This window comes from Lepidochelys olivacea, assembly GCF_965140295.1.
Source record: "Lepidochelys olivacea isolate rLepOli2 genome assembly, chromosome: 14".
Taxonomy (NCBI): Eukaryota; Metazoa; Chordata; order Testudines; family Cheloniidae; genus Lepidochelys; species Lepidochelys olivacea.
The window spans coordinates 22,558,578-22,580,474 of NC_140424.1; the positions used below are offsets into that span (position 1 = coordinate 22,558,578).

General features: G+C 52.8%; 1 protein-coding gene across 1 annotated transcript in view; it reads right to left on the reverse strand.

Annotated features, from left to right (window-relative positions):
• The window catches only part of USP43 (ubiquitin specific peptidase 43), a 184,895-nt gene that overhangs the window by 138,892 nt on the left and 24,106 nt on the right, over positions 1-21,897 (reverse strand). Inside the window, exon 2 of the mRNA XM_084648154.1 lies at positions 19,004-19,144. Coding sequence (XP_084504280.1) covers positions 19,004-19,144 — 141 coding nt within the window. The remainder of the gene's footprint in view (positions 1-19,003; positions 19,145-21,897) is intronic.

Below are 21,897 nucleotides of genomic sequence, written 5' to 3' on the forward strand. Positions count from 1 at the left end.
TGGGCAACAGGGACTAGACCTGATTGCTCTGGGCAAGGGCAGCACCATCGCCCCCACCTGGCCTCCCACTGTGGGGACTCCGTGGGGTTGCGGTACTAATTCTCTCCCCTCCTCAAACCGCTAGGTCTTTAGAAGTCTCATCAGCATTCACCAGCCCACTTCCTCCCCAACAGGTGAATTCTCCAGCCCTAGAGGGGAACTGGGGGGGAGGGGAGACTGGGCTGACTTTCCTGGCAGCTCCGCTCCATGAGCCAGCTGCCAGGGAGCTAGAGGAGGCTGCAAGGGTCAGAACCCAGTGCAGAGACACAGGCCCTTGGGGTGGCCATCCCTGACTTCTGCAGATCCTCCAAGGCCAGGATACTTGAGGCCTGCCTGTCTGGGGACCAACCCAGCTTCCTCCTGGGGGTGGGACAGATCACTGGAGGAAGAGCCAGCTGGATGGTGAGCCTTATTCACACACCAGATTTTTCTGCCTTTATCTGCAGCTTGGGATGCTCCCGCACCTGCCAGGATCACCAGGACACGTCCGACCTGATTTGCTCCCTGCCATTGCAGAACCCTCAGGCATCAACACCCCGAGGTCTCTGCTGCAGCACACACCAGTTTAGTCTCCTGAGGATCACGATGCTCTGGTTTAACTGAATTCACCGGGCTCAGCGGAGGGGTGTCAGGGAGGAATGTTAGGGCCCGAGCCCAGCAGGAAGCCAGCCCAGATGAGCTAATGGTCCTTTCCGGCCTTATGAAACTGACATTAACGAGCCAGGAGAGGAATCAGCCAGGTGGGGAGGAGAGTGGCCAAGCAACAGGCCGTGGCCGGGGGGCGAACTAGTTCCCCAGCACAACCAGCCTTGAAAAGGCAGAGGTCAAGATGCGGCTGAGCAGAGTGTGGGAGAATCCTCTCCATCCTCAAGTCACCAGTGGGACCTCCCCACAAGCGAGGGCTGTTGGACGGGGCCAGCCAAGCGTTCCCAGCAGGGAGAGCCATTCAGCCAGCTACCTACCACCCAACCCCCAGAGACGCCTGGGAAGCCACAGGCAGTGCTAAACCCTGAGAGGCGCTGCCTTCATGAAGCTACAGGAGCTGAGCCCTTCTCAGGATTTGGATCTAGATGTGGCACCATGTGGCACACTCCCATGAACGCAGAAAACTCTCCGCAATATGCATCTAGACCCTGCTTCACCCCAGGAAACCATGTACACTAATTGAAGCTGGAAACGCAAAGGCTCATAACTGTATTCAGCAGCCTTATCTCCTGCTGTTGGACAAAGGGAGGGCTCAGCACGAGCCGAGGGCTCTCCGTGTCTGGAATCTCTTGAGAGAACAAAACACGATAGCTACAGGATCGTGCTCAAAATAGAACAAGGCGAGATGTGATCCTATTACATAATCCAAGCTATTCCCCCACCCTGCCGGCTTACTCCCTGGGGAGCCGCCGGGAGCTATTTCTTCCATGTGTGTGCACATGTGCCCGTGTGTGCATGTGCATATATTCACACGTGTATGCGTGTGCAATCATTCAGGCAAAGTGCAAGGCAGCGAGATCAGATTTATGCCCCTTTCTAGTAGGAAAGGATACACGGTGGGGAGAGGAGGGGAGAAGGCGCGTGGCCCTCTCTGCTGCGCTCCATGCATGCCCCTTGTTTCCTCAAGAATGAATCGGTCACCTACTCTGAAAGAACCTTCTTAAAAGCACTGCGGAACATCCCTAAAGGGCTGCTTATCTGCAAAGAGTGAGGGTGTAAAAAATACCGTCCCCCCACCCAAGGGAATATCAGAGTGAGATCTCTGCCCACTTCAGTGGCAAGGACATGTCTAGCCCTACAGAGCCGGCCTGGCCAAGGGAGAGGGAGACAGAGTCTGTCCCATCTTGTGTGTCAGCAGCAATGCCTACAAAGGCCTCCTCCGCGCTAGCCTTCTCCCTGCAGATTGCCCACCGTGGCTACCACCGGTGCCGCACTGATGGTGCTAGACACAGTGGCTGGAGCTCCAGCATATACAAAGCCCTGGAGGCCACTGGCACAGCATCGCCAACCCCAGCTGTTCCCAAATCATCTATGAGGCCACAACAATCCCCTCATTTGCTTAAAAATCACAAGGTTTTTTAAAAATAAAATATATATTTTGAGCTCTTTTCACTCCCCTTCCAGATTTTCACGCTTTTCTCCACAATTATTTCTGCTAGAAACTCTCTCTCTCTTTTCTAATGCAAGCTGAGAAATATACTCCAACGACCCCATGACTCCAGGAGCTGGGACTTTAAGAAACATACCAGCTGTCATGAGACTCATGAGAAAATCGCAAGGACTGGCAACACTGCTGGTAGCCGTTGAACCAATACATCCTGTCAACCTGCTCTGAGCAGGGTTAAATGACTTAAGGCCTAAAATGCCAACAGCTGCTCAAACCAAGGGCACCCATCATTAGAACGGCACCCCTGGGAGCAACTGAGAGAAACAAAGTGAAGTGTAATGAAAACCAGGCCAGACTAGAAATGGCTGAGCACACCTGAGAAGAACCTGCTTTTTGTAAAAGGTGCAACAACAAACCTGTTTGCTCACCGGACTGCAGGCTAGGAACTCGCTGCTTTATTAACTGCATCATAGAGGGGAGAGAACTGAAAATTCCCACTGCCTAAACAGGGAGTGAGGGAGGGTGGAGCATGGCTCCAACCCATACTACTGTGAGTAGCCCATTTAACCCCTTGATGACCACTTTACTACACTGCTTAAATGGGAGCTGAGCGCCTTTGAAACTCCAGCCCCGCATTCAGATCAGGTACACCTGGGCAGACAAACTGAAGCACTCAGAGACACCTGAGCAAGGTGGCTGAATTTCTTACAGTCAGTGACGCAGGTTGAGGAAGGAGCCCTATGTTGTGTCATTTGCTTTTTATGCAAAGGTAATATGAAGGAACCACCCGGGCACAGCAGAGACAGAATAATGGGGTTTACTAACTCTACACAACACACCAGACCTCATTACATAGCCACACCGCTGCTCCTACAGGCTTCTAAACGCACAACCCCGTGAGCACCACTGGATACTCCCCGATTCCTAAACACTATACCCAGCTTGACTCTCAGATGCCAGGCTGAGTTGGCATGGGTTTAAAGTTAAGCATGTGAGGAGACCCAATGAAATGGGCTTACGGCACTTTGTTGAATCGTAGATAATGGCAAGTCCCATAGAAACAACAGAACAGGCTTGATAACGGTCCCTTTCCTGTGCCCGGGTATTAAAACAGAGCACGAATCACGATAATGTGCTAGAACAAATAGCAAGAGAGGCGTGACTGTGTGTAACAACCGGAGCCTGTGCAGCCCGACAGAGAGTAAGAGGTAACTCTATAGGCAGAGACACATCTGATTGCAAGCAGTAGCCGCTTTCCTTAGCAGAGACATTGATGCACTAATAGTAAAATCTCAATCGCAGCTGTCAGGTCACAAGCAAATTGTTCCATGCATGAATAAATCAAACCAAGGGGTAGTGAAAAATGATACTTCCCCAAATCTCCATAAACCTCCTGTCAGATTTATAGGGACCCAGGGGACAGAAGGAAAAATAAAACAGAATCCTGAAAAGCCAATGGATAGAAATATGAGCAATGCTTTCTTGAATAAAAAATCACTGCCGTACATCTGGTGGCATAAATCGAGTGCTTGGAAAGTTAAATAGCATTTTTAACACAGCTGCCAAGGACTCTTTAAGTAGGACATCCGTGGAACTAAAGAGAACCCAATAAAAAAGGGAAAAGAAAGCCAAGCAGAGATGGTTTAAGAAAGATGGTATTAAGACCACAATAGAAATAAGATAATGAGCGTGTTTCCTAACCCAGAGAATAGCAATCCCAGACCTCCTAATCCCCTGCCCACACCCACCGGAGCAGCACTGCTTAGAGAGAAATTATCAGAAAGGAAGGACAGTCCAGTGGTTAGACCACTGCCCTGGGAATAGAGACCTGGCTTCAATTCTATGCTCTGCCACAGACTTCCTGTGTGACCTTGGGCAAATCACTTAGTCCCTCTGTGCCTCAGGTCCCCATCTGTACAAAGAGGATAACAGCCCTGCCCTGCCTCACAGGAGGGGGAGGATAAATACCTTATGACTGTGAGGGGCTCAGATACTATGATATGGGGTGTCTAATATAGACACATTATATGTGCAGGAGGGAAATCTACTCCAAACTAGGGAGGCAACTGCTACAGCTCCTAATGGCATGTTTAGAAGGAATTTAAACCAATGAAAAAGTAACATGATTTAGGAGTTCTGAGCTGTAATATTGGGCAAGAGCACTTTCAACAGCTGTGTAAAGGAACCAACACAGGAATCACTATGCAAGGACAAAAAGCCAGATAAAAAGGTGAAACAAACTGGATAGTGGAAATGATCAGTCATCTCCAAGCACACCTGTAACAAACCAAGGGCACTTCAGCCACAGAAGATTAGAAAGGCTAGAGGCTCGGGGAGGGTATCACTAGGTTTGGAAGGATTCAGTTTGTATTGGTAAATGTCAGTAAACAACATCGATTTCACAGGACACACACAAACTGGCAAAAAAGCATTTCCAGGGTAATCATCAAAATTTACAGACAGACAATGTAAGCAAAATCCTGTGTGAACGTATTAGAGTCAAAGTTCAATGATTTAGACTTTTGAATTAGGCTTGTTACAAAAGGACAGTGAATGAACAGTAAAAACAGGTACGATTTGTTGATTTCAGGATATTTACTCTGTATATGTGGACATGTGAGGTTGCCAATTTGTGTTTTAATCATTTACAAAGCTTTATTTTGAGTCTCTACATTTACTATCATTAAATAATTATCTGACCCCCCCCACCATTATTCCCACAATTGCGAAAATTTAAATGAATACAAATAGAAAAAAATGCTTAAAAATAAACATTGATATTATCAGTTGAAATAATAATAAAAATAAATCAAATTCTGCCAAGCCTAGACATCAGCCTGCGTCAGAATCCAAGAACAAGGGACGAGGGAGAGTCAGTGAAATTGAAAGGCGGTGAACTTAAAACAGATTCAAGAAAATGCTTTTTCACACAACTGACAATTGACCGGCAGAAGTCACTGCCAGATGTTGCTCAGGCAAGACCGAGAAAGGAATTAGACAATGATAACAAGAGTATCCAGCATGACAATAGGCAATACTAAAATAAATTGAGCTATTTGGAAGGGATCTAAGCCCTCCTGCTTCAGGGCTTTAATCATTCTCTGACTATTGGGGTCAGCAGGGAATTGTGCTTGTGAGCAGGTTATTCCATAACTGCTTACTGTGGGGGTTCTTGCATCTTTCTCTGAAGTATCTGTTGCTGGCTGATGACAGAGGCCAGATACTGGACTAGATGGGCACATGGGTCTGTAGGTTTCCCATGTTCCCATGTGAGATGCAACCCATCCCAAACTCCAACCTTCAGATTAGGAGCAACGTCCTGCTAATGTCATCCTGGTCTCCATCCAGTGACGTCACAGGAGAAACAGTGTCTCAGGTTACTGGAAACAGTGAAAGATTCTTGGATGGAGAGGTCAGAAATAAAGTGTAAATACTTAACATAAAAAAATAAGAACAGCCATACTGGGTCAGACCAAAGGCCCATGTAGCCCAGTATCCTGTCTTCCGACAGTGGCCAATGGACAGAACAGGTAATCCCCAAGTGATCCATCCCCTGTCTCACATTCCCAGCTTCTGGCAAACAGAGGCAAAGGACACCATCCCTGCCCATCCTGGATAATAGCCATTGATGGACCTATCTTCCAGGAACTTATCTAGTTCTTTTTTGAACCCTGTTATAGTCTTGGCCTTCACAACATCCTCTGGCAGTTCCACAGGTTGACTGTGCGTTGTGTGAAGACATATTTCCTTTTTGCTTGTTTTAAACCTGTTGCCTATTAATTGCATTGGGTGACCCCTAGTTCTTGTGGTATGAGAAGGAATAATTTATTTATTTTCTCCATGCCCATCATGATTTTATAGTTGCAACAACAACTGCTTTTCAACCACTCCTCTGGACAAAATTCCCAGCAACAGTAACTCACCCAGTATTATTGTGAGTTGTCTTTGCAGTAACTGTCTGATTTTGAGAGACAGCTGTCAGGGGAGAGAGGCAAAGGAAGAGGGAGAGCTCAGGATTCACCCAGACAGATAGACTTGCATAAGCACACACAGAGCACCTCAGCTCCATTAAAGATGTAAGCAGCCTGGGGGCGGGGAATGGGTTTTAAAGTGCAGCTCTGGGCAGGCCAGCTCAGCTGGATGCTGCTAGCAGCATCCCTGTCTCGTGCTGCTGCTCCCTGCACAGGGAGAGCTGCTCTCTTGCAGAGAAACATGCCGGAGCTGTTTTAACATGAAGGGTGCATTTCTTTCCCCTGGGCTCAGCGCTAAGACATGACAATAACGGCCCAGATGTCTCACCGCCAGCGGCACCAGGCAGAGCATCTAGAGCACAGCGCACGAGTGACACCCAGGACGGCTCATGCCACAGATGCCGGGCTAAAGTTTGCTTGGAGTTCCTGGCAGCTTCTCATTCCAATGCAGGCCCTGGAGCTGTCAATTGGCTAGCAACAGCCACAGACACTGATACGGCCTCACTTGACATGTGGCTAAATAGGAAAAAGGCCACGTAGCCCTGAGCAACTAACTAGCCAGTGGTGTCCCCTACCCCACAGCCAACCGGTGCACGAGCAGCATAGCTGCCCACTGGGAACGCCATCCCCGGTTGGCACCTGTACCTGAGATGGGTGCCGTCCCCTGGTGTCCAGGAAGAGTCCTATGGTTGAAGAGACCGCTGGGTGACGAGCAACGTGTGTACTGAGATACAGCCAGGGCCAAACTCATCCCTGGTGCAACCCCCTGGGCACTAACGGGCATTGGCTAGGGACATTAAAGAGCTAACCATGTCCTAAAGAGAGAGCATTTTTAGGTTGAAAGCTGTAAACAGGGACAGAATGTGAGTGTACCTCAAGCATGGGGCAGGGAAGTCCAATAGGATGAATGGGCTCCCCACGGAGAATGACACCTGGAAAGAGGGATCAGTGCAGAAGGACTCGGGGACATAAACCAAGCTGGAGAGTGTCCTGATTTCATGAGGCGCCTCTGGGCTGGATTCTGACTGATCTTCCTGGCTAGAATTTGCCTCTCTGCTGGGCCCGGGAAGCAGCGTGAGGATCTCGATCCAGGTGAGGGTCAGGCTGGGATGCGCGAGGACAGCCAGTCTCTGGATTAGACAAAGCCAACATCCTGTGAGCTGTTCCCACCAGATTTTGATCCCCCAACGGCAGAAATCTCATTGAGATCAGCAAGATGCCAAGCACTGGAAATCTCCTGGGAGTTGCTGTTCTCACGAGGTTCCAGCCACATCCCCACAGAGTCATCGAAGATAAGGCGAAGGGGTCTGAATTCTGATCTCCAGCCCATTAGATTTCAACCAGTTACCCCTGTATTGAGCCCAGTGAGCTGGGTTTGACTAACGTATCTCTTCCTGGAAGGCACCCACTCTTAACAGGAAGTCATCAAGAGATTGAGCATCCACCACTTCCCTTGGCACTTGGTTCCAATGGTTAATCCTTCCGCTTTTAAACAATTGCACAAGATTTTTGAATCGGAACATGTCTGGCTTCAGTCTCCAGCCTTTGGTTCTCGTTCTGCCTTTCTCTGCTCAGCTAAAGAGCCCCTCCGTACCTGGTGGTCCCTCCCCATGATGCTAATCAAGTCACCTCTCGATCATCACAGAAATGTAGGGTGGGAAGGGCTCTCAAGAGGTCCTCTGGTCCTGCTCCACACACTTGATAAGACAAAAAGATTAAATTCCTTAAGTCATAGAATCATAGAATATCAGGGTTGGAAGGGACCTCAGGAGGTCATCTAGTCCAACCCCCTGCTCAAAGCAGGACCAATCCCCAATTTTTACCCCAGATCCCTAAATGGCCCCCTCAAGGATTGAACTCACAACCCTGGGTTTAGCAGGCCAAAGCTCAAACCACTGAGCTATCCCAAGTCTCTCACTACATGGCATTTTATCCTATGCTCACATCAGTTTTGTGGCTCTTTTCTGCACCCTCTCCAATTTTTCAACATCCGTTTTAAGACGTGGACACCAGAGCTGGCCGCAGGCTCCATCATCAGTCTCACCAATGCCATACACAGGGGTAAAATCACCCTGCTGCTCTTACTCACCACGCCCGTTTACACCTCCAAAGATCGCATTAACCCTTTGTGCCAGAACACTGCACTGGGAGGTCATGTTGAGCTGTCTGTCCACTGTGACCCCTCAATCTTTTTCAGAGTCCTTGCGTTCCAGGATCCAGTCCCCATTCTGCAGGCTTTTGCCTCCATTCCTTGCTCCTAGATGTAGTGCTTTGTATTTGTCTGTATTAAAATGCCGTTTGTTTGAGCAGGCCCTGCTTACCAAGCGACCCAGATCGCTCTGTATGATGGCCCTGTCCTCATCATTTACTCAGCCACAGATTGTATCTGGAGCGATTTTATACTTACTTCCAGGTCATTGATTAAAATCTTTAGTAATGTTGGGTCTTCTGTTGATCCCTGCAGAATCCCAGTTGAAACATCCCCATTGAATGAGGAGTCCCCAGTAAGAACTACACTTTTTGCGATCTATCAGTTAGCCAGTTCTTAACCCATTTAACATGTGCTGTATTGATAATGTAGAGGGCTATTTTTTAAATCAGAATACTGTGCAGTACTAAGTCAAATGCCTTACTAACGTCTAAGTATTTTACATCTACCCAGTTACCTTTATCAACCAAACTTGCAATCTCCTCAAAGAGTGAAATCAGGTTTGTCTGTCGAGATCTGTTTTCCATAAGACCATGTTGACTGCAGTCATTGTCTTCCTAGCCATTCATTCTTTATCCACTGAATCCCCTTACCAGCACTTCCATTATTTTGCCAATTACTGATGTCAGGCTAACCAGCCTATGGTTACCTGGGTCGTCCTACTTGCCCTTTTTGAATATTGGCTAAACATTAGCACTCTTCCAGTCTTCTGCAATTTCCCTGGTATTCAAAGATTTATAGAAATTAACATCACCGAGTCAGAGATCTCCTCAGCCAACTCTTTTAGAACTCTTGGGTGCTGGGCCTGCTGCTTTCAAAAGGTTTATCCCTTGTAGATGTTGTCTAACATTCTCCTTAGTTACTAATGGACTTGAAAGTATTTCATATAGGCCCCTGATCCTTCTGAATCCAAACCGGGACCAAAGTTGTAGGGGAAGTGGGTTTTAGGTCCTGGGATTTCAGTGTGAGCCACTCGTCCCAGCCCTGACATTTCAGGGCAGAGACTCTGGTTTCAGCTCATTTCTGTGAGGAAGTTAATGGATCCCCAAGACTGGCTGCTGGTTGCAACCTCTGTTTGTCTTGAGGTAGGGGCTGGGGCTGCCAACTCTCTGATTTCCATAATTTTATCTTCCTTCTTGAACAATCCCAAAGGACGGAGGAAAATTAAATACACCTGAAGTGCAGGCACCTCTGGGGCAGAATGCAGCAGCTACTTAACAGCAGGGGAAGGAGCAGGCCCTCATACAAAAAACCCCTAAGAAGCCAGCACTGACAATCTGCTCCGGCTCAGCAGGACACAAGCAGGCAGGTTGATGACTCCCTGGAGACTTGGTTGGTCTCGGTCCATCTGCCCCGCCTTCTGGATGGCCATGAAGCCCGGGCCCATCCTCCAGCCGGTGTGGGAACTGACTGCAGTGGAGCAGGGATTTGCAATGTGCTGCACACGCTGGATGCTGCTGCCAGCACAGAGGATGCTATAATGACCCCCCAGCAGCTCCATCTCTCTGCTCGCAGCACATCTTGCTGATGGGTTGGCAGGTGGGAAACAGACCTACCTGGGCCAGTGGGGAGAGCTTGGCTATGGGCAGATGGGCTCATTGTTGGAGGTTTCCTGCGATGTGCTGGGCACGACTGGAGAGGGAACTCTCTCCTCCCAGGGCGAGGGCACTGTCACCTTCCCAGCCCTGATACACACTGCACAATTTTCATCTGCTGCTCCCTTCCCCCGGCAGCTGCAGCTGTACCTGCTGCACAAGCTCTCAGGACAGCTGTCGCCTTTGATGCCTTAAAGTTTCATGCAACTGACGCTGAGATGAGAGACTTGAGACAGCAGCGGGAGGCAGAACCAGGTCTCCATCTCGCTTTACCTGATCCCTTTGGCGTTCGACCTGCCGTCGTATTCCACTTCCACTGCAGATCCCCGGGAAATGAACCAAGCGGTCAGTGTGATCAAGGGGGTTTCCCGTTCCTTCGCCGAAGGATTTGGAGCAGATGGAAACGACTGGAGCCATGCATGGCACGGATGGGTGCTCCACCAGCCTGCACTGCTGTGCCACGGCTGATCTGCAGTGCCCCCTGGCACAGAGCCCGCACAGTTCTGCTGATGCATTTCAGTCCCGACCTGCTGTTTTGCCAGGTGTGTCTCTCTCTAGTTATCTGTTGTAGGTACCTCTCCAGCCCCCAGTGGCCTGGTATCAGAAGACCTCACACGCCATAATGCATTAATCCTCACAATGCCCCGCTGAGGCAGGGCAATGCTATTACCACATTGTGCAGACGGGGAAGGAGGGCACAGAGCGACGACAGAGATTGCCTCCCTGTCCCTGCAGTTAAAGACATGGCCCTGCTTGTGCTCTCCATTGCGCCCCCTGGAGTGGTGTAAAGAGGAGAATCACCCCTCACCACACACACACACCACACCACACCCCCGCCTCTCACCCGGTCCGGAAACCCAGAACTTTTCATTTCCAGAACGTCACAATAATTTGAACACTTTCCTTTCCGACATTTTGCCGAGCCAAAAACGTTGTGGAAACCGCCCCTTTCCTGCAAAACGCCCTGTTTGGGCACGTTGCTGTTTTCCACCAAAAACAGTTTCAGCAAAAAATTTCCAACTTATCTACGGCCCAATCCTGAGAGATGCTGAGCGCCTTCAGCTCCCCCAGAGCCCAGGGTGTGCACGGCCAAAGTGGGGGAGGTGTTAAAGAGCGCGCCCTGAGGGGGCTGGAACTAGGTGGGGGAGAAAGGGACAGGTCAGGCTGCACAGCTGCGACCCTTTCTGACCCCCAGCTCTGTGCAGAGCATCCCTAGGGATGTGCTGGCACATTTAAAACTAGATCGGGCAATGCCCCAGTAAATGTGCAGTACTGAATGGCTGTGCACTGTCCCAGGGAGGGGGCTGGAGGGTCTAACAGGATGCTCCCATCTCTGTGAGAACAGCAGCACGGCCCATCTAACGCGAATTCCCGGCTGTCTTCCAGAGCCATAAGTGGGCACGCTCCGACCACCCCGAGCAGGCTGTGCCAGGCCTTGTGTTCCTATGGCTGGAAACGGAGTGTGGCCAGTGCTGGGGGCTTGCTGTGACTGCAGATGACTGGAGACCAAAGAGACCGGGAGATGCAGCTCCTAGTGACGGATGCTACAGCTGCTTGGCTGTGCTGCTATGCTACCCACACCTGGAGGTGCGACAGCCACTCCTCAACGCCACGCTCTGCCTGGAGGAATTACAGTCTGCAGGGCCAGGCAGAGCTGGGCAGTGGGGAGCAGAGACCACCAAGCGCAGTCTGAACAGGGCTGACCGGCTTTGTGCAAAAGCAGACCCAGTCCCTCCCAGGGGGTGCAGGCTGGGCAGGAAGTGTGATCCCATAGCCAGGGCACCAGAGCAGCGACCTAGGAGTCAGGACTCCTGGCTTCTGTTCCTGCCCCTGCCACGGGCAGAGCTGGGTTGGTTCCGGCCACAGAGGGAAATGGGTCATGTCGGCACTGCAGGCTGGGGAAGGACTTGCTGCGTCCAGGGGTCCCTACTCTCAGAATTTAGCAGCCTCTGTCCCCAGTATATGCTCCCCAGTGTCACTGCAAAACTCCTGCAGTCAGCCCATCCCCAGGGACCATGCCCAGGGAAGAGGACAGTCTGGTGAGTGCGGCGCCGGCATGGGACTCTGGAGATCTGGGTTCATTCAACTGGAGAAAAGTCGCCAAGGAATCTTCAAAGAACACAAGCCACCCGGACCACAAAGGGGCACTGTTTCAGCATCAGCACAGAGAGATGAGACACGACAAACTAACCACCAGCAGCACTTGCTGCAGGGCTGGGATAATGCTGGAGGTCTCCCAGCCCAGAACCACCCAGCCCAGCCCTGCCAGGGAAAATCCGCAGTGGGGTTGAGTGCCTCTGGGAGCCGAGAGAGCAGGGGGCGAGATGGGTGGAGGGGTTTCACTTTACAAATGCCAGAGTCCCTTGGCAGGGATTTCTCTGGCACTGGTGAGGCTCCAGGGGGCCCCTTGCCTACGCCGGGCTGATGAGACATTGTGTGTACGTGCACAGAGGGAGGGTCTCAGGATCCCAGGAAAGGGGATAATCTACTGGTTAAACGGGATCCAACCAGAGAGCCCGCTGCCAAAACGCAGGCAGGGATTAGGGCGAGCTGAGGTGGGCAGCCCGGCCCCGCTCCTCTCCCGCCTGGCTGGGCTCACCACCCAACTCCTGAACTGGCTGCTTCTGCTGGCAGAGCCCAGCAGGACCGGGTCTGCAGCCAGGGCTTTCCCACTGCCCTGGCCCAGCACAGCTCCGGCCTAACCACAAAGCCAAGGGACCCATCCCCTGGGGAATCGAGCCCGCTGCCCCCTAACCCTCAGGCCACAAGGGGGCAGGGTCCCTGCCCTGCCCTTGCGTGGGAGCCCTGTAATCACCATGCCCTGCCCACTGGATTTCTTTAAGATCTTGGTGAAGCTGGGGCTGGCGGAAGGTGCCAGACTGACAGGTCTGGAGACAGGGGGCTCTGCTCATCCCCGACCCTGCCCAGTGGGGCAACCTCCGCCCACACATGCTGCTCCCTGTCCCCTGGGGCCAGTGGAGAGCTCAGGCCCTGGGGGCCATTCGATCCTGCTCTGCCTACAAGGGGGGAGGGAAGTACGTGGTGGGCACTAGGAACCAGGCCGAGACACCACCAGATCCACGTATGGCTTGGCCCAGACTGGCTTCATCTCCTGCCCCTCTCCCTTGAGCAAGTCAATCCTCCCCCTCCCCCCGCCCCACTGCGCTGATACCCCTAGTTCCCAGGGGGTCACCACGATCTCTCTGACGGGCTCAGTGCCACCTCTGGGTGCCAATGGGAGCTCAGTACACGACAGAGGCCCCACAATGCCCCGGACACCCGCACTGCCATTCCCAGCAGGAGCAGTGTTACCTCCCTGCAATCAGCGTGAAATCGAGCAGGAGCTCATCCTGTGGGCTGTCAGCCTCCTGCCCCTCAGGAACAGGGACAGGGAACTCCACTCCCACCCCCAGCCTCTGGGTCCTGACCGGAGAAGAGCGGAGGGGGTAGAAGCAGAGTGGGGAAGGAGGACACAGGCAGCCTGCCCAGGAGGGGTGGACCCCACGGGGTCCAGCATGGGGAGGAGTTTAGGGTGAGCAGGGCGTGATTGCCCAGCACCCCTAGCAGGGGTGCTCTCGGATATGTGGCATGGCTCCCCTCCCCTCCTGCAGCCAGGTGGGAAGAACCGTGCCCCCTCCTGCTCCCATTCCCTTGGCCCCTGCAGGCCTGCCCCAAGCACCAGCTCCAGGATCTTAGTGCTTAGAGACTGGGGACCCATTGCAGCTGGTGAGTTCAGCCAGGTGTTGCCCAGGGGCCATCCCCAAAGTGCAGGGGCTAAGAACCCAACGGCCACACAGAGGGAGGCCAGGACTGAGATCCAGAGAGCAGGAGAGAATACCGAACTCCAGCCTCCCCATACACCCACACTGAGGTCCTGTTTTCAGGAGGAAGGCCCAGCCCAAGAGGGGGAGGGGGGCAGCTGCATGCAAAGGGGCTACTGAAACTTGCTAATGCTGTCTAAAGCCCAGTGCTGAGCTGGGGGAGCTGGGCCCAAGCAGAGCCCAAGCCGTGCTCCAGGGAACTGCAGCTGCAGGGGAATGCAGTGGGCCAACAGTTCCAGCGATTCACACCCCTGCAAGAATAGCGCCCCGGTGAAATAGTATTAAACACGAGCCAGAGGAATGGGGTGGGGGACATGCAGCACGGGAACCCCCCCACTCCTGCCCCTCTCTCCAAGGATGCTGGAGGGGCCAAAAATACTCAGAGGGAAGTTCTGACCACCAATCTACCCTCATCCACTAAGGCCTGGAAGCGGGCCCCATCCTCTTCAGGAAGCTTGGCTTTAAATTCCATACACTTTGTGTAACTAGTAAAATCAGGTTTGGCCAAGAGGGCCTCATCATTTGAGATCCGGAACTGGAGGGAGGTGGAAGAGAAGATTGAGTGACTTCTGCCCCCTATCAGAGGGAGCAGCCTTTGTGGGGCAGGGGCTTGGACTGCTCTGTAGCTGCCTGCACCAGCAATGAGTTAGACAGCGGGTGAGAGAACAAAAACTCTCCTCTCTTGAATGGAACAAAGTTACACTTCTCCACCCTCCTGGGGTGGAAGCAGCAGCTGTAGAAGGGATGGGAGCACCAGGAGCAATTTATCCTGAGCCTTCACCATCAGAGCTGATGTCCGACTTGTCGAATCTGGGTCCTTCTCCTGTCTAAGTCCTTAGCACCAGTGCATGCCAGCTCTCCTGACTTTGATGGGCCTGGAGAGGGATCCTCTCTCTTCAGGACAGACTTAGACGAAGATGGCTTGTCCTTATTGTCTATGGCCATGCCCCTTGCTCTCAAGCCTTCTCCTTTGGCTTAACAGTCTTAGCCTCTGTTCCCAAGCTCATGCTCAGCGGGGCGCTGCCCGCTTTGTGAGACTGATGTATGGGGTGGGAGACTGATGAATGGGTGACAGGGGATGGACTCTCAATGACTGCCTGTTCTGTTCATTCCCTCTGGGGCACCTGGCAGTGGCCGCTGTCAGAGACAGGATACTGGGCTAGATGGACCTTTGATCTGACTCCATATGGCCATTCTTATGAATCCTAGGACTCTGGGCATAATCCCAGACTTCTCAGGGGGGGAAATCCGCAGGTGGGGAATTAAAAGGGGAAAACGCTATCCAAGCATGTGCAGGCCAACGGGCACTGCTTGCAAAACATCCTGGCCTCAGGCACATGGCGTGCCTGCATATCCCCTGTGTGGAGTACACGTAGGGACCAGCACTCAAAGAAGAACTGGCAATTACCCATCGAAGCCGGCAGAGAAACACAGCTGGAAAGCGGGTGTGAGATCAGAGCCTGGCCGGAGCTTGCAAAGCGCTTGGAGTTGACAAGCCCTATGGAAATGGGAGGCACTGAGTTATGCTGTGCTCCCCCGCCCTGAGGGCTGCAGGCGGGAGGAGATGGCAACTGTCACGGGTGGTCAAGATTCTGATGAGAGCTGAACTGTAATCCTCTCTCTGAGGAGCGCATGGGAGCTAGGAGGCAGGGGACGGCTGGATTGGCCCTGCTTGACTGAGCGGCTGTTCCTCTTCAGAGCGCAGGATGCAAGTGCTGGCTCGCACGGCGAGGAAACAGCTTGTAATGGACGGGCAAACTGGCAGAAACTGTAGAAAAGAACAGAATTATCTAATACCGAAATAAACACGATATGCTGGGGAAGAGTTAACACAGCTTTTGTAAAGGGAAGTATGCCTCACCAATCTGTTAGAATTCTTTGAGGGAGTCAGCATGTGGAGAAGGGGGACCCAGTGAACATAGTGTACTTGGACTTTCGGAAAGCTTTTGAAAAGATCCCTTGCCAAAGGGTCTTAAGTAAACTAAGTAGTCATGGGATAAGAGGGAAGGTCCTCTCTGGATCTAAAAGATAGGAAACAAGGGTAGGAATAAATGGACAGTTTTCACAATGGAGAAAGGTAAATAGCAGGAACCCCCAAGGATCTGTGCGGGGTCCTGTGATGTTCATTAAGAAGCTGGAAAAGGGGAGTGAACAACAGAGTGGCACATTTGCTGGCTGCGAAGAGTTACAAAGGGATCTCACAAAACTGGGTGACTGAGCAACAAAATGGGAGATGAAATTTAACATTGATAGGTGCAAAGTAATGCACACTGGAAAAAATTATTCCAACTAGACCGATATAATGATGAGGTCTAAATTGACTTTTGACACTCAAGAAGGAGATCTTGGAATCATCATGGATCGTTCTCTGAAAACTTCTGCTCAGTCCGTATCAGCAGTCAAAAGGGCTAGGAACTATTAAGAAAGGGATAGAAAATAAGACAGAAAATATAATGCCACTCCATAAATCCATGGTGCACCCACCCCTGGAATACTGTGTCCAGTTTTGGTCACTCCATCTCAAAGAGGATACAGTGGAACTGGACAAGGTTCAGAGAAGGGCATGGAATGGCTTCCATATGAGGAGAGACTGAAAAGATTAGGGCTTTTCAGCTTGGAAAAGAGACGACTAAGGGGGGATATGTTTGAGGTCTATAAAATCATGACTGGTGTGGAGAAAGTGAATAAGGAAGTGCTATTTACCCCTTCACACAACACAAGAACCAGGGGTCACCAAATGAAATAAATGGGCAGCAGGTTTAACACAAACAAGAGGAAATACTTCTTCACACAACGCACAGTCAACCTGTGGAACTCATTGCCAGGGGATGTTGTGAAAGCCAAAACTATAACTGGGTTCAACAAAGAACTGGATAAGTTCATGGTGAGTAGGTCTACAAATGACCATAAGCCAGATGGTCAGGGATGTAATCCCATGCTCCGGCCAATCCTAAACCTCTGGCTGCCAGAAGCTGGGCGGGGCACTTTGGGGTTTTCAATGGGCACTGGAGCACCGGAAGGAGGAGAGCACTGGCAAACGCAGAGATGGCAGCCGGGCGGCACAGGCTTTAATGTCCCACAGAATTAGCCTGTATGAAGCTGCCCAGGAACTCGCGTTAATTGCTGGTCCCCGGATGGGGGGCAGTGGAGATGTCTGCACCGAGCATGGCTGGGATCCTGCCGGTCACGAGCACTGACAGGCTACCCTGTGCTGGGCACTTAGCCTCAGCCTCACTTCGCTAGAGACCACGCTTCAGAGCAGAGTGTGTGGCCAGAGGTGAAACGAGTGTGGCAGGGCTCAGCCTTATCCCAGTGGTCTGTAGAAGAAAAGAGCCATGCTCCCGGACAGGGCAGGAGCTGGAGTAGCAGCAGGTGAAGAAAGAGGTGCATTCACTGGCAGGGTTATGTGGGCACCAGGATTGGATTGAGGTGTTTATCCCACGAGGCAGGGCAGTGCTATTATCCCTATTCCATAAATGGGAAACTGAGGCACAGGGAAGTTAAGGGACTTACCAACAATCACACTGAGTGTCTGGGGCAGAGCAGGGACTTGAACCCAGATCTCCCAACTCACAGGCTAGTGCCCTACCCACTGGACAAGACTTCCCCACTTCACAGTCTTCCCCTTCAGATGCCCAACCCTGTGCCCGGCATTTGAGCGCCATCTGAAAGGACACTGCCTCCCTGAGGTGACTGAATGGGTGGGGGAGGAACAGCCCAAAGCCGGACCCCTCCTAAGGCCAGGGTGCCCGTGAAGGCGGATGTGCCGCTGGCAGCGGGCCGGCCAAGCAGCTGTGTGCCGCGAATCACAAGCAGCACATTATTTGCCATCCCCTTTCAGCCCCAGCTCAGACACCATTCAGCCCCAGCTGCTTGCCTGGCCTCCCGAAGCCGGAGCACACAATGGGAGAGCAGCAGCTTTCAAAGCTCTGCCTTTCCCTATTGTCTCTCTCCGGGACCCAGCCTGGCAACCCCATTCAAGGCCCAGCCAAGGATGGAAACGGGGTCAGGGGCCCTCCTGAGGGGCCTGCAGCCCGCGCAAGGCGCAGTGTGGGCGCCGTGGCCAGATGAAGGCAGAGGAACCTCGTTAAATCTGCTGAGCGCTCCAGCAGCAGGGGGCGCGACTGAACAGAGGGGCAGGGCTATAACCATCAATAGGCTAGGCCAGTGTGTTGTGACAAGGGAACTGCTCCCTGCCGGGCCTGTCCCTGCCCCACACTGAACTCACTGTGTGTCTGCGATGCTGCACCGCCCCCCGGCAGGCACACGGGCCCCTTTGCAGTATCTGCATGTGCTGTGTTGACGCAGCCCCTCCCCGACCCGAATGCTGGCTGGGGGCAGCATGGACACCACCATGCCGGAGGTCAGACTAGGCAACCAAAATGGTCCCCTGTGGCCTGAGAATCTCTGAAAGCCTCTTCTCCCCCAGCTAAAGAAGCTCCACGATATGTCGCAGCAAAGCCCCAGGCACGAACACCACGATCGCCGGCTCATGCACACACCCAGCGCCCTGGGAAGAGAACCCAGGAGCCCGGGTTGGAGAAAGCGCCCAGGGTGACAAGAGGAGCTGCGCTAACTGGCACCAGCAGTCGGGCTTTTATCCTCTGCAGGCAGCAGCCGCTCCCCACGGGTGGTGCGGTGACACTCACTGCCCTCACGCCGCAATGGCACAACCAAGCAGATCCGTCCGGGGAAAAGGCTTGGCCCGGGGCACAGGTCCCTCCACTGGCGGGAGGAAAATACCAACAGCCAAGGGGCCAATCAGCCATGTTCTCACCCCCAATTCCCCCCGCCCCCGCCAAGAGTCACGGCATAAACCGAGACTATTCCCCAGTGTCCGCAAAACACCCCAGCCTCAGACTGGCTGAGGAGGATCCTGTGGGAGGAGTGAGGGGACATGATAAGAGGGCACCAAATCCATGGTCCCATCTATCTACCCATGGTTCCTACCTGGCCCCCCTCACCACAGTACCTGAGCATCTCACAGCCTTTGACATGTTTATCTTCAGCCTACAGGTCTTTGCCATTGTCCCAGTGCTGCTCTAACACAGCAGCCACGCAGAACTTTACTCCGATTCCCCTGCCCCAAGGGTGTAGGCTCTTACTGTGTGAGAATCTGTTAGCAGTGCAGGGCCTAGGACACACTGCTGAGCAGCTCTGATCCCATCCACTAGAGAGCAGTGGTGAGACATACACCCCAGCCAGCTCCTTACAACAGCAGTGCCCTGGGGAGAGAGTGCAGAGACGTCTGGCAGGGGAGGGTAAAGGACACTGACCTTGCCCGCTATCCTAGCCTTCTGGCTGGGTGATGAGGAGCCCAGATCTTCGTGCATTCTGTCCAGCAACCAGAGCAGGAACTCCAGGGCGTCGTGCTGCGAGTTCCCCCGGAACTGAGCGCCATACTTGGCGACGATATTCTGCAACACAAGAGAAGGACAGAGGACTGGCATTAGCTCTTTGGTACCTGACAGGACACAAGCGAGCTCACGGGGGATGGCACACAGCTGATTAGTATGCCATGGGCCCGCTTCCTGCAGCCACATCACCTTGGGCTGATCTTGGCATGTCTCACACGCTAACTGGGCTGGGAAGAACCAGGAGTTGGAGGAGAGACCTCTGCACTCCAGGCAGCCTTGCTGGTGACCCTGTAGGGGGCACTTCCCTGCTGAGTTTGTGGCCGTGCGGGGCACAGAATTGTTCAGACTGAAATCCAAGCTCCTCCAGACTCCCGGCTCACCCAGCTCCAGCTCGGGTTCCTGCCGAACCCTGCTTGCCTCTCCCATGGAATTGTTTCTTCCTTGCCCTGCTAGAAAGACCCTGGTCCCCAATGCTGCTGGCATGGGACGCTGCATCCTACCTCATGGGGTGGGGCCCGCAGATCAGAATGCCCAGCCACCAAGAGACAGCACCAAAGTCAACAGCTGATGGTCACAGAGACCATCAGAGAGCTGAGTGTTTTTGACCAGGCCCACGCTGGACTACTGATCTACAGCCAAGGCGCTGCATGGTCCATCACCAGTCCCCAGGTCCTGCCCATCCCGCCTCTGGCTAGGGTTTCTAGCTGCTGGAGGGTAACAGCCTGCCCTGCATGCAAGGGAAGAGAAGACACCGAGTCAATGGGCCAGGTTATTCCCTAGCGTAACTCCACCAAAGTCCATGTAGGGGAGTCTGGCACAGTGGGTCCATTTGCTACCACAAGTGCTATTTACTATGGAAGTTTCCCTACTGTTAAGCTGGTTAAACAATCGCTTGCAATCGACAGACAGGGAATTCAGGGTCCTGGATTAAGCCTCTAAGGAGCTGAGCCCCTTTGCGCATCCCAGCTGTTTGACTTTTTATCTCAGGGCTGTTGTTTGCACTGCTCCAGGGCAAATGAAGCCTCTGAGTCATTGCCAGCACTCCAGAGGGGCTGCAGGGTCTCTGGTTTATGCAGGAAGCTGGGCTGTTCTTCGCTGCTCTTTGTTAATAAAGGGAATAGTTTAAGGAAATAATTGTCTCTGTTACCAGATGTGTTTTATTACAAGTGCAGCCTTCTAATGGCGTTTGCAATGTGCTGAGCTGGGTTTCCTTTGGGTGTGTCCACACTGCACACTAAGCCGGACTCTGACTCATGTTTGAGCCCAAACCCCACTTCTGTCTACACGCACATCAGCCTGACTCGGGTCAGTGAGCACTCAGGACCCAGGTCCCAGGACCCTGCTGGGAGTGTCAGAGCCCGAGTCCTGCTGTGACTCGGGTCTAAGCCCTGTCACCATGCAGTGTGCACACAGGTTTAACTGAAGACCTGAGGCAGAAGGTCCACGCGATGCAGTGTGGACACATTAACACGGCTGGGAGACACGGGTCCAGCAATGGTAAGCCCAGGTTTACAGTGCAGCATGGAAACGCCGAGTCTCCCAGCCCTGGGTTTACAATGCAGTGTAGATAGACAAAGCCTTCCAGGCTCCTGACCAGGACTGCACAGCAAGCCAAGAAGAGAGGATCCCCAGAAAAACTCCACGCCACCAGTGCATGGGGGCTGGTGGGTGTCTAGTCAGTGCAGTGCAGGGCCGGTGGGTGTATCCGTAGTGCAGGGCAAGTCCCCATGCAGGGCAGACATGCTCAATAGATTAAAGAGTTCATATACTTCGCTCGCAGCATGACACTAGCGCCCGGGGTGGGCACATACACCTAGTGAGAGACAGGCCTGGCCCCTCACAGCTTCCAACCAAAGCAGACAAGACTGACTAAGGAAATAACATCCGCAGAGAGATTAAGTGACTTGACTTTGGGGATTGGTCCTGCTTTGAGCAGGGGGTTGGACTAGATGACCTCCTGAGGTCCCTTCCAACCCTGATATTCTATGATTCTATGACTAAGGTTGTGCAAGCAATCTGTGGCAGAGCTGGGAACTAAACCCAGATCTCCCAAGCCCCACGCCAATCCTTTAACCACTAGACCATCCTGCTCTCCGTCCAGTGTCTGGGCTTTAATTTCAGGAACTTCTAGGCCACGGGGAACTCTAGCTATCCCATTTGGCCTGTGCCTGGAGGCTAACTCTCTCTTCACACACATTACTGCATACTGAGCCAGTTTCTAGACACCATTACACTCATTAAGTGCAACACTCGAAGACCTGAAGCCGGGCTGCTAAGTGCTGGGGAATCTGCAGGAAAAGCACAAGCGGGAGCGTGCATGCCAAGTGGAAAGCAACACGCCAGCCTTGTAAAAACAAACAGCTGCGCGGAAACGCTGCCACGCTGCTCCAGAAATCAATTAGAGAGCTGCCAACGCCTGGCGGAAAGCAGCCTATTTACAGGCAGCCTGCTTTGCTCTCCCCACGGGCCTCTGCAAAGACAGCAGAGCACTGGCGACAGATTCCTCACTGGCAGCTCCTTCAACCCCAAAATCCCATATAACCCCCCTGCACAGGCATCCACAGCACAGAGCCCCTCAGCCAGCCAGGGAGACAGCATGGTCCCAGGGTAGGACACAAGCCTGGGAGAGAGGAGCAGGGGGGTCGATTCCCAGCTCTCACAGACGCGCGCTGGCTGGATGACCTTGGGCAAGTTTGTACCTCAGTTTCCCCACCCCGAAGAGGAGGAGAATGACATGGATCCAGCTGCGGGAATAGCTATGACAGCCCAGGATGTGACGCAGGCATTAGTGGCTATTAGTACAGGGGTGCAAT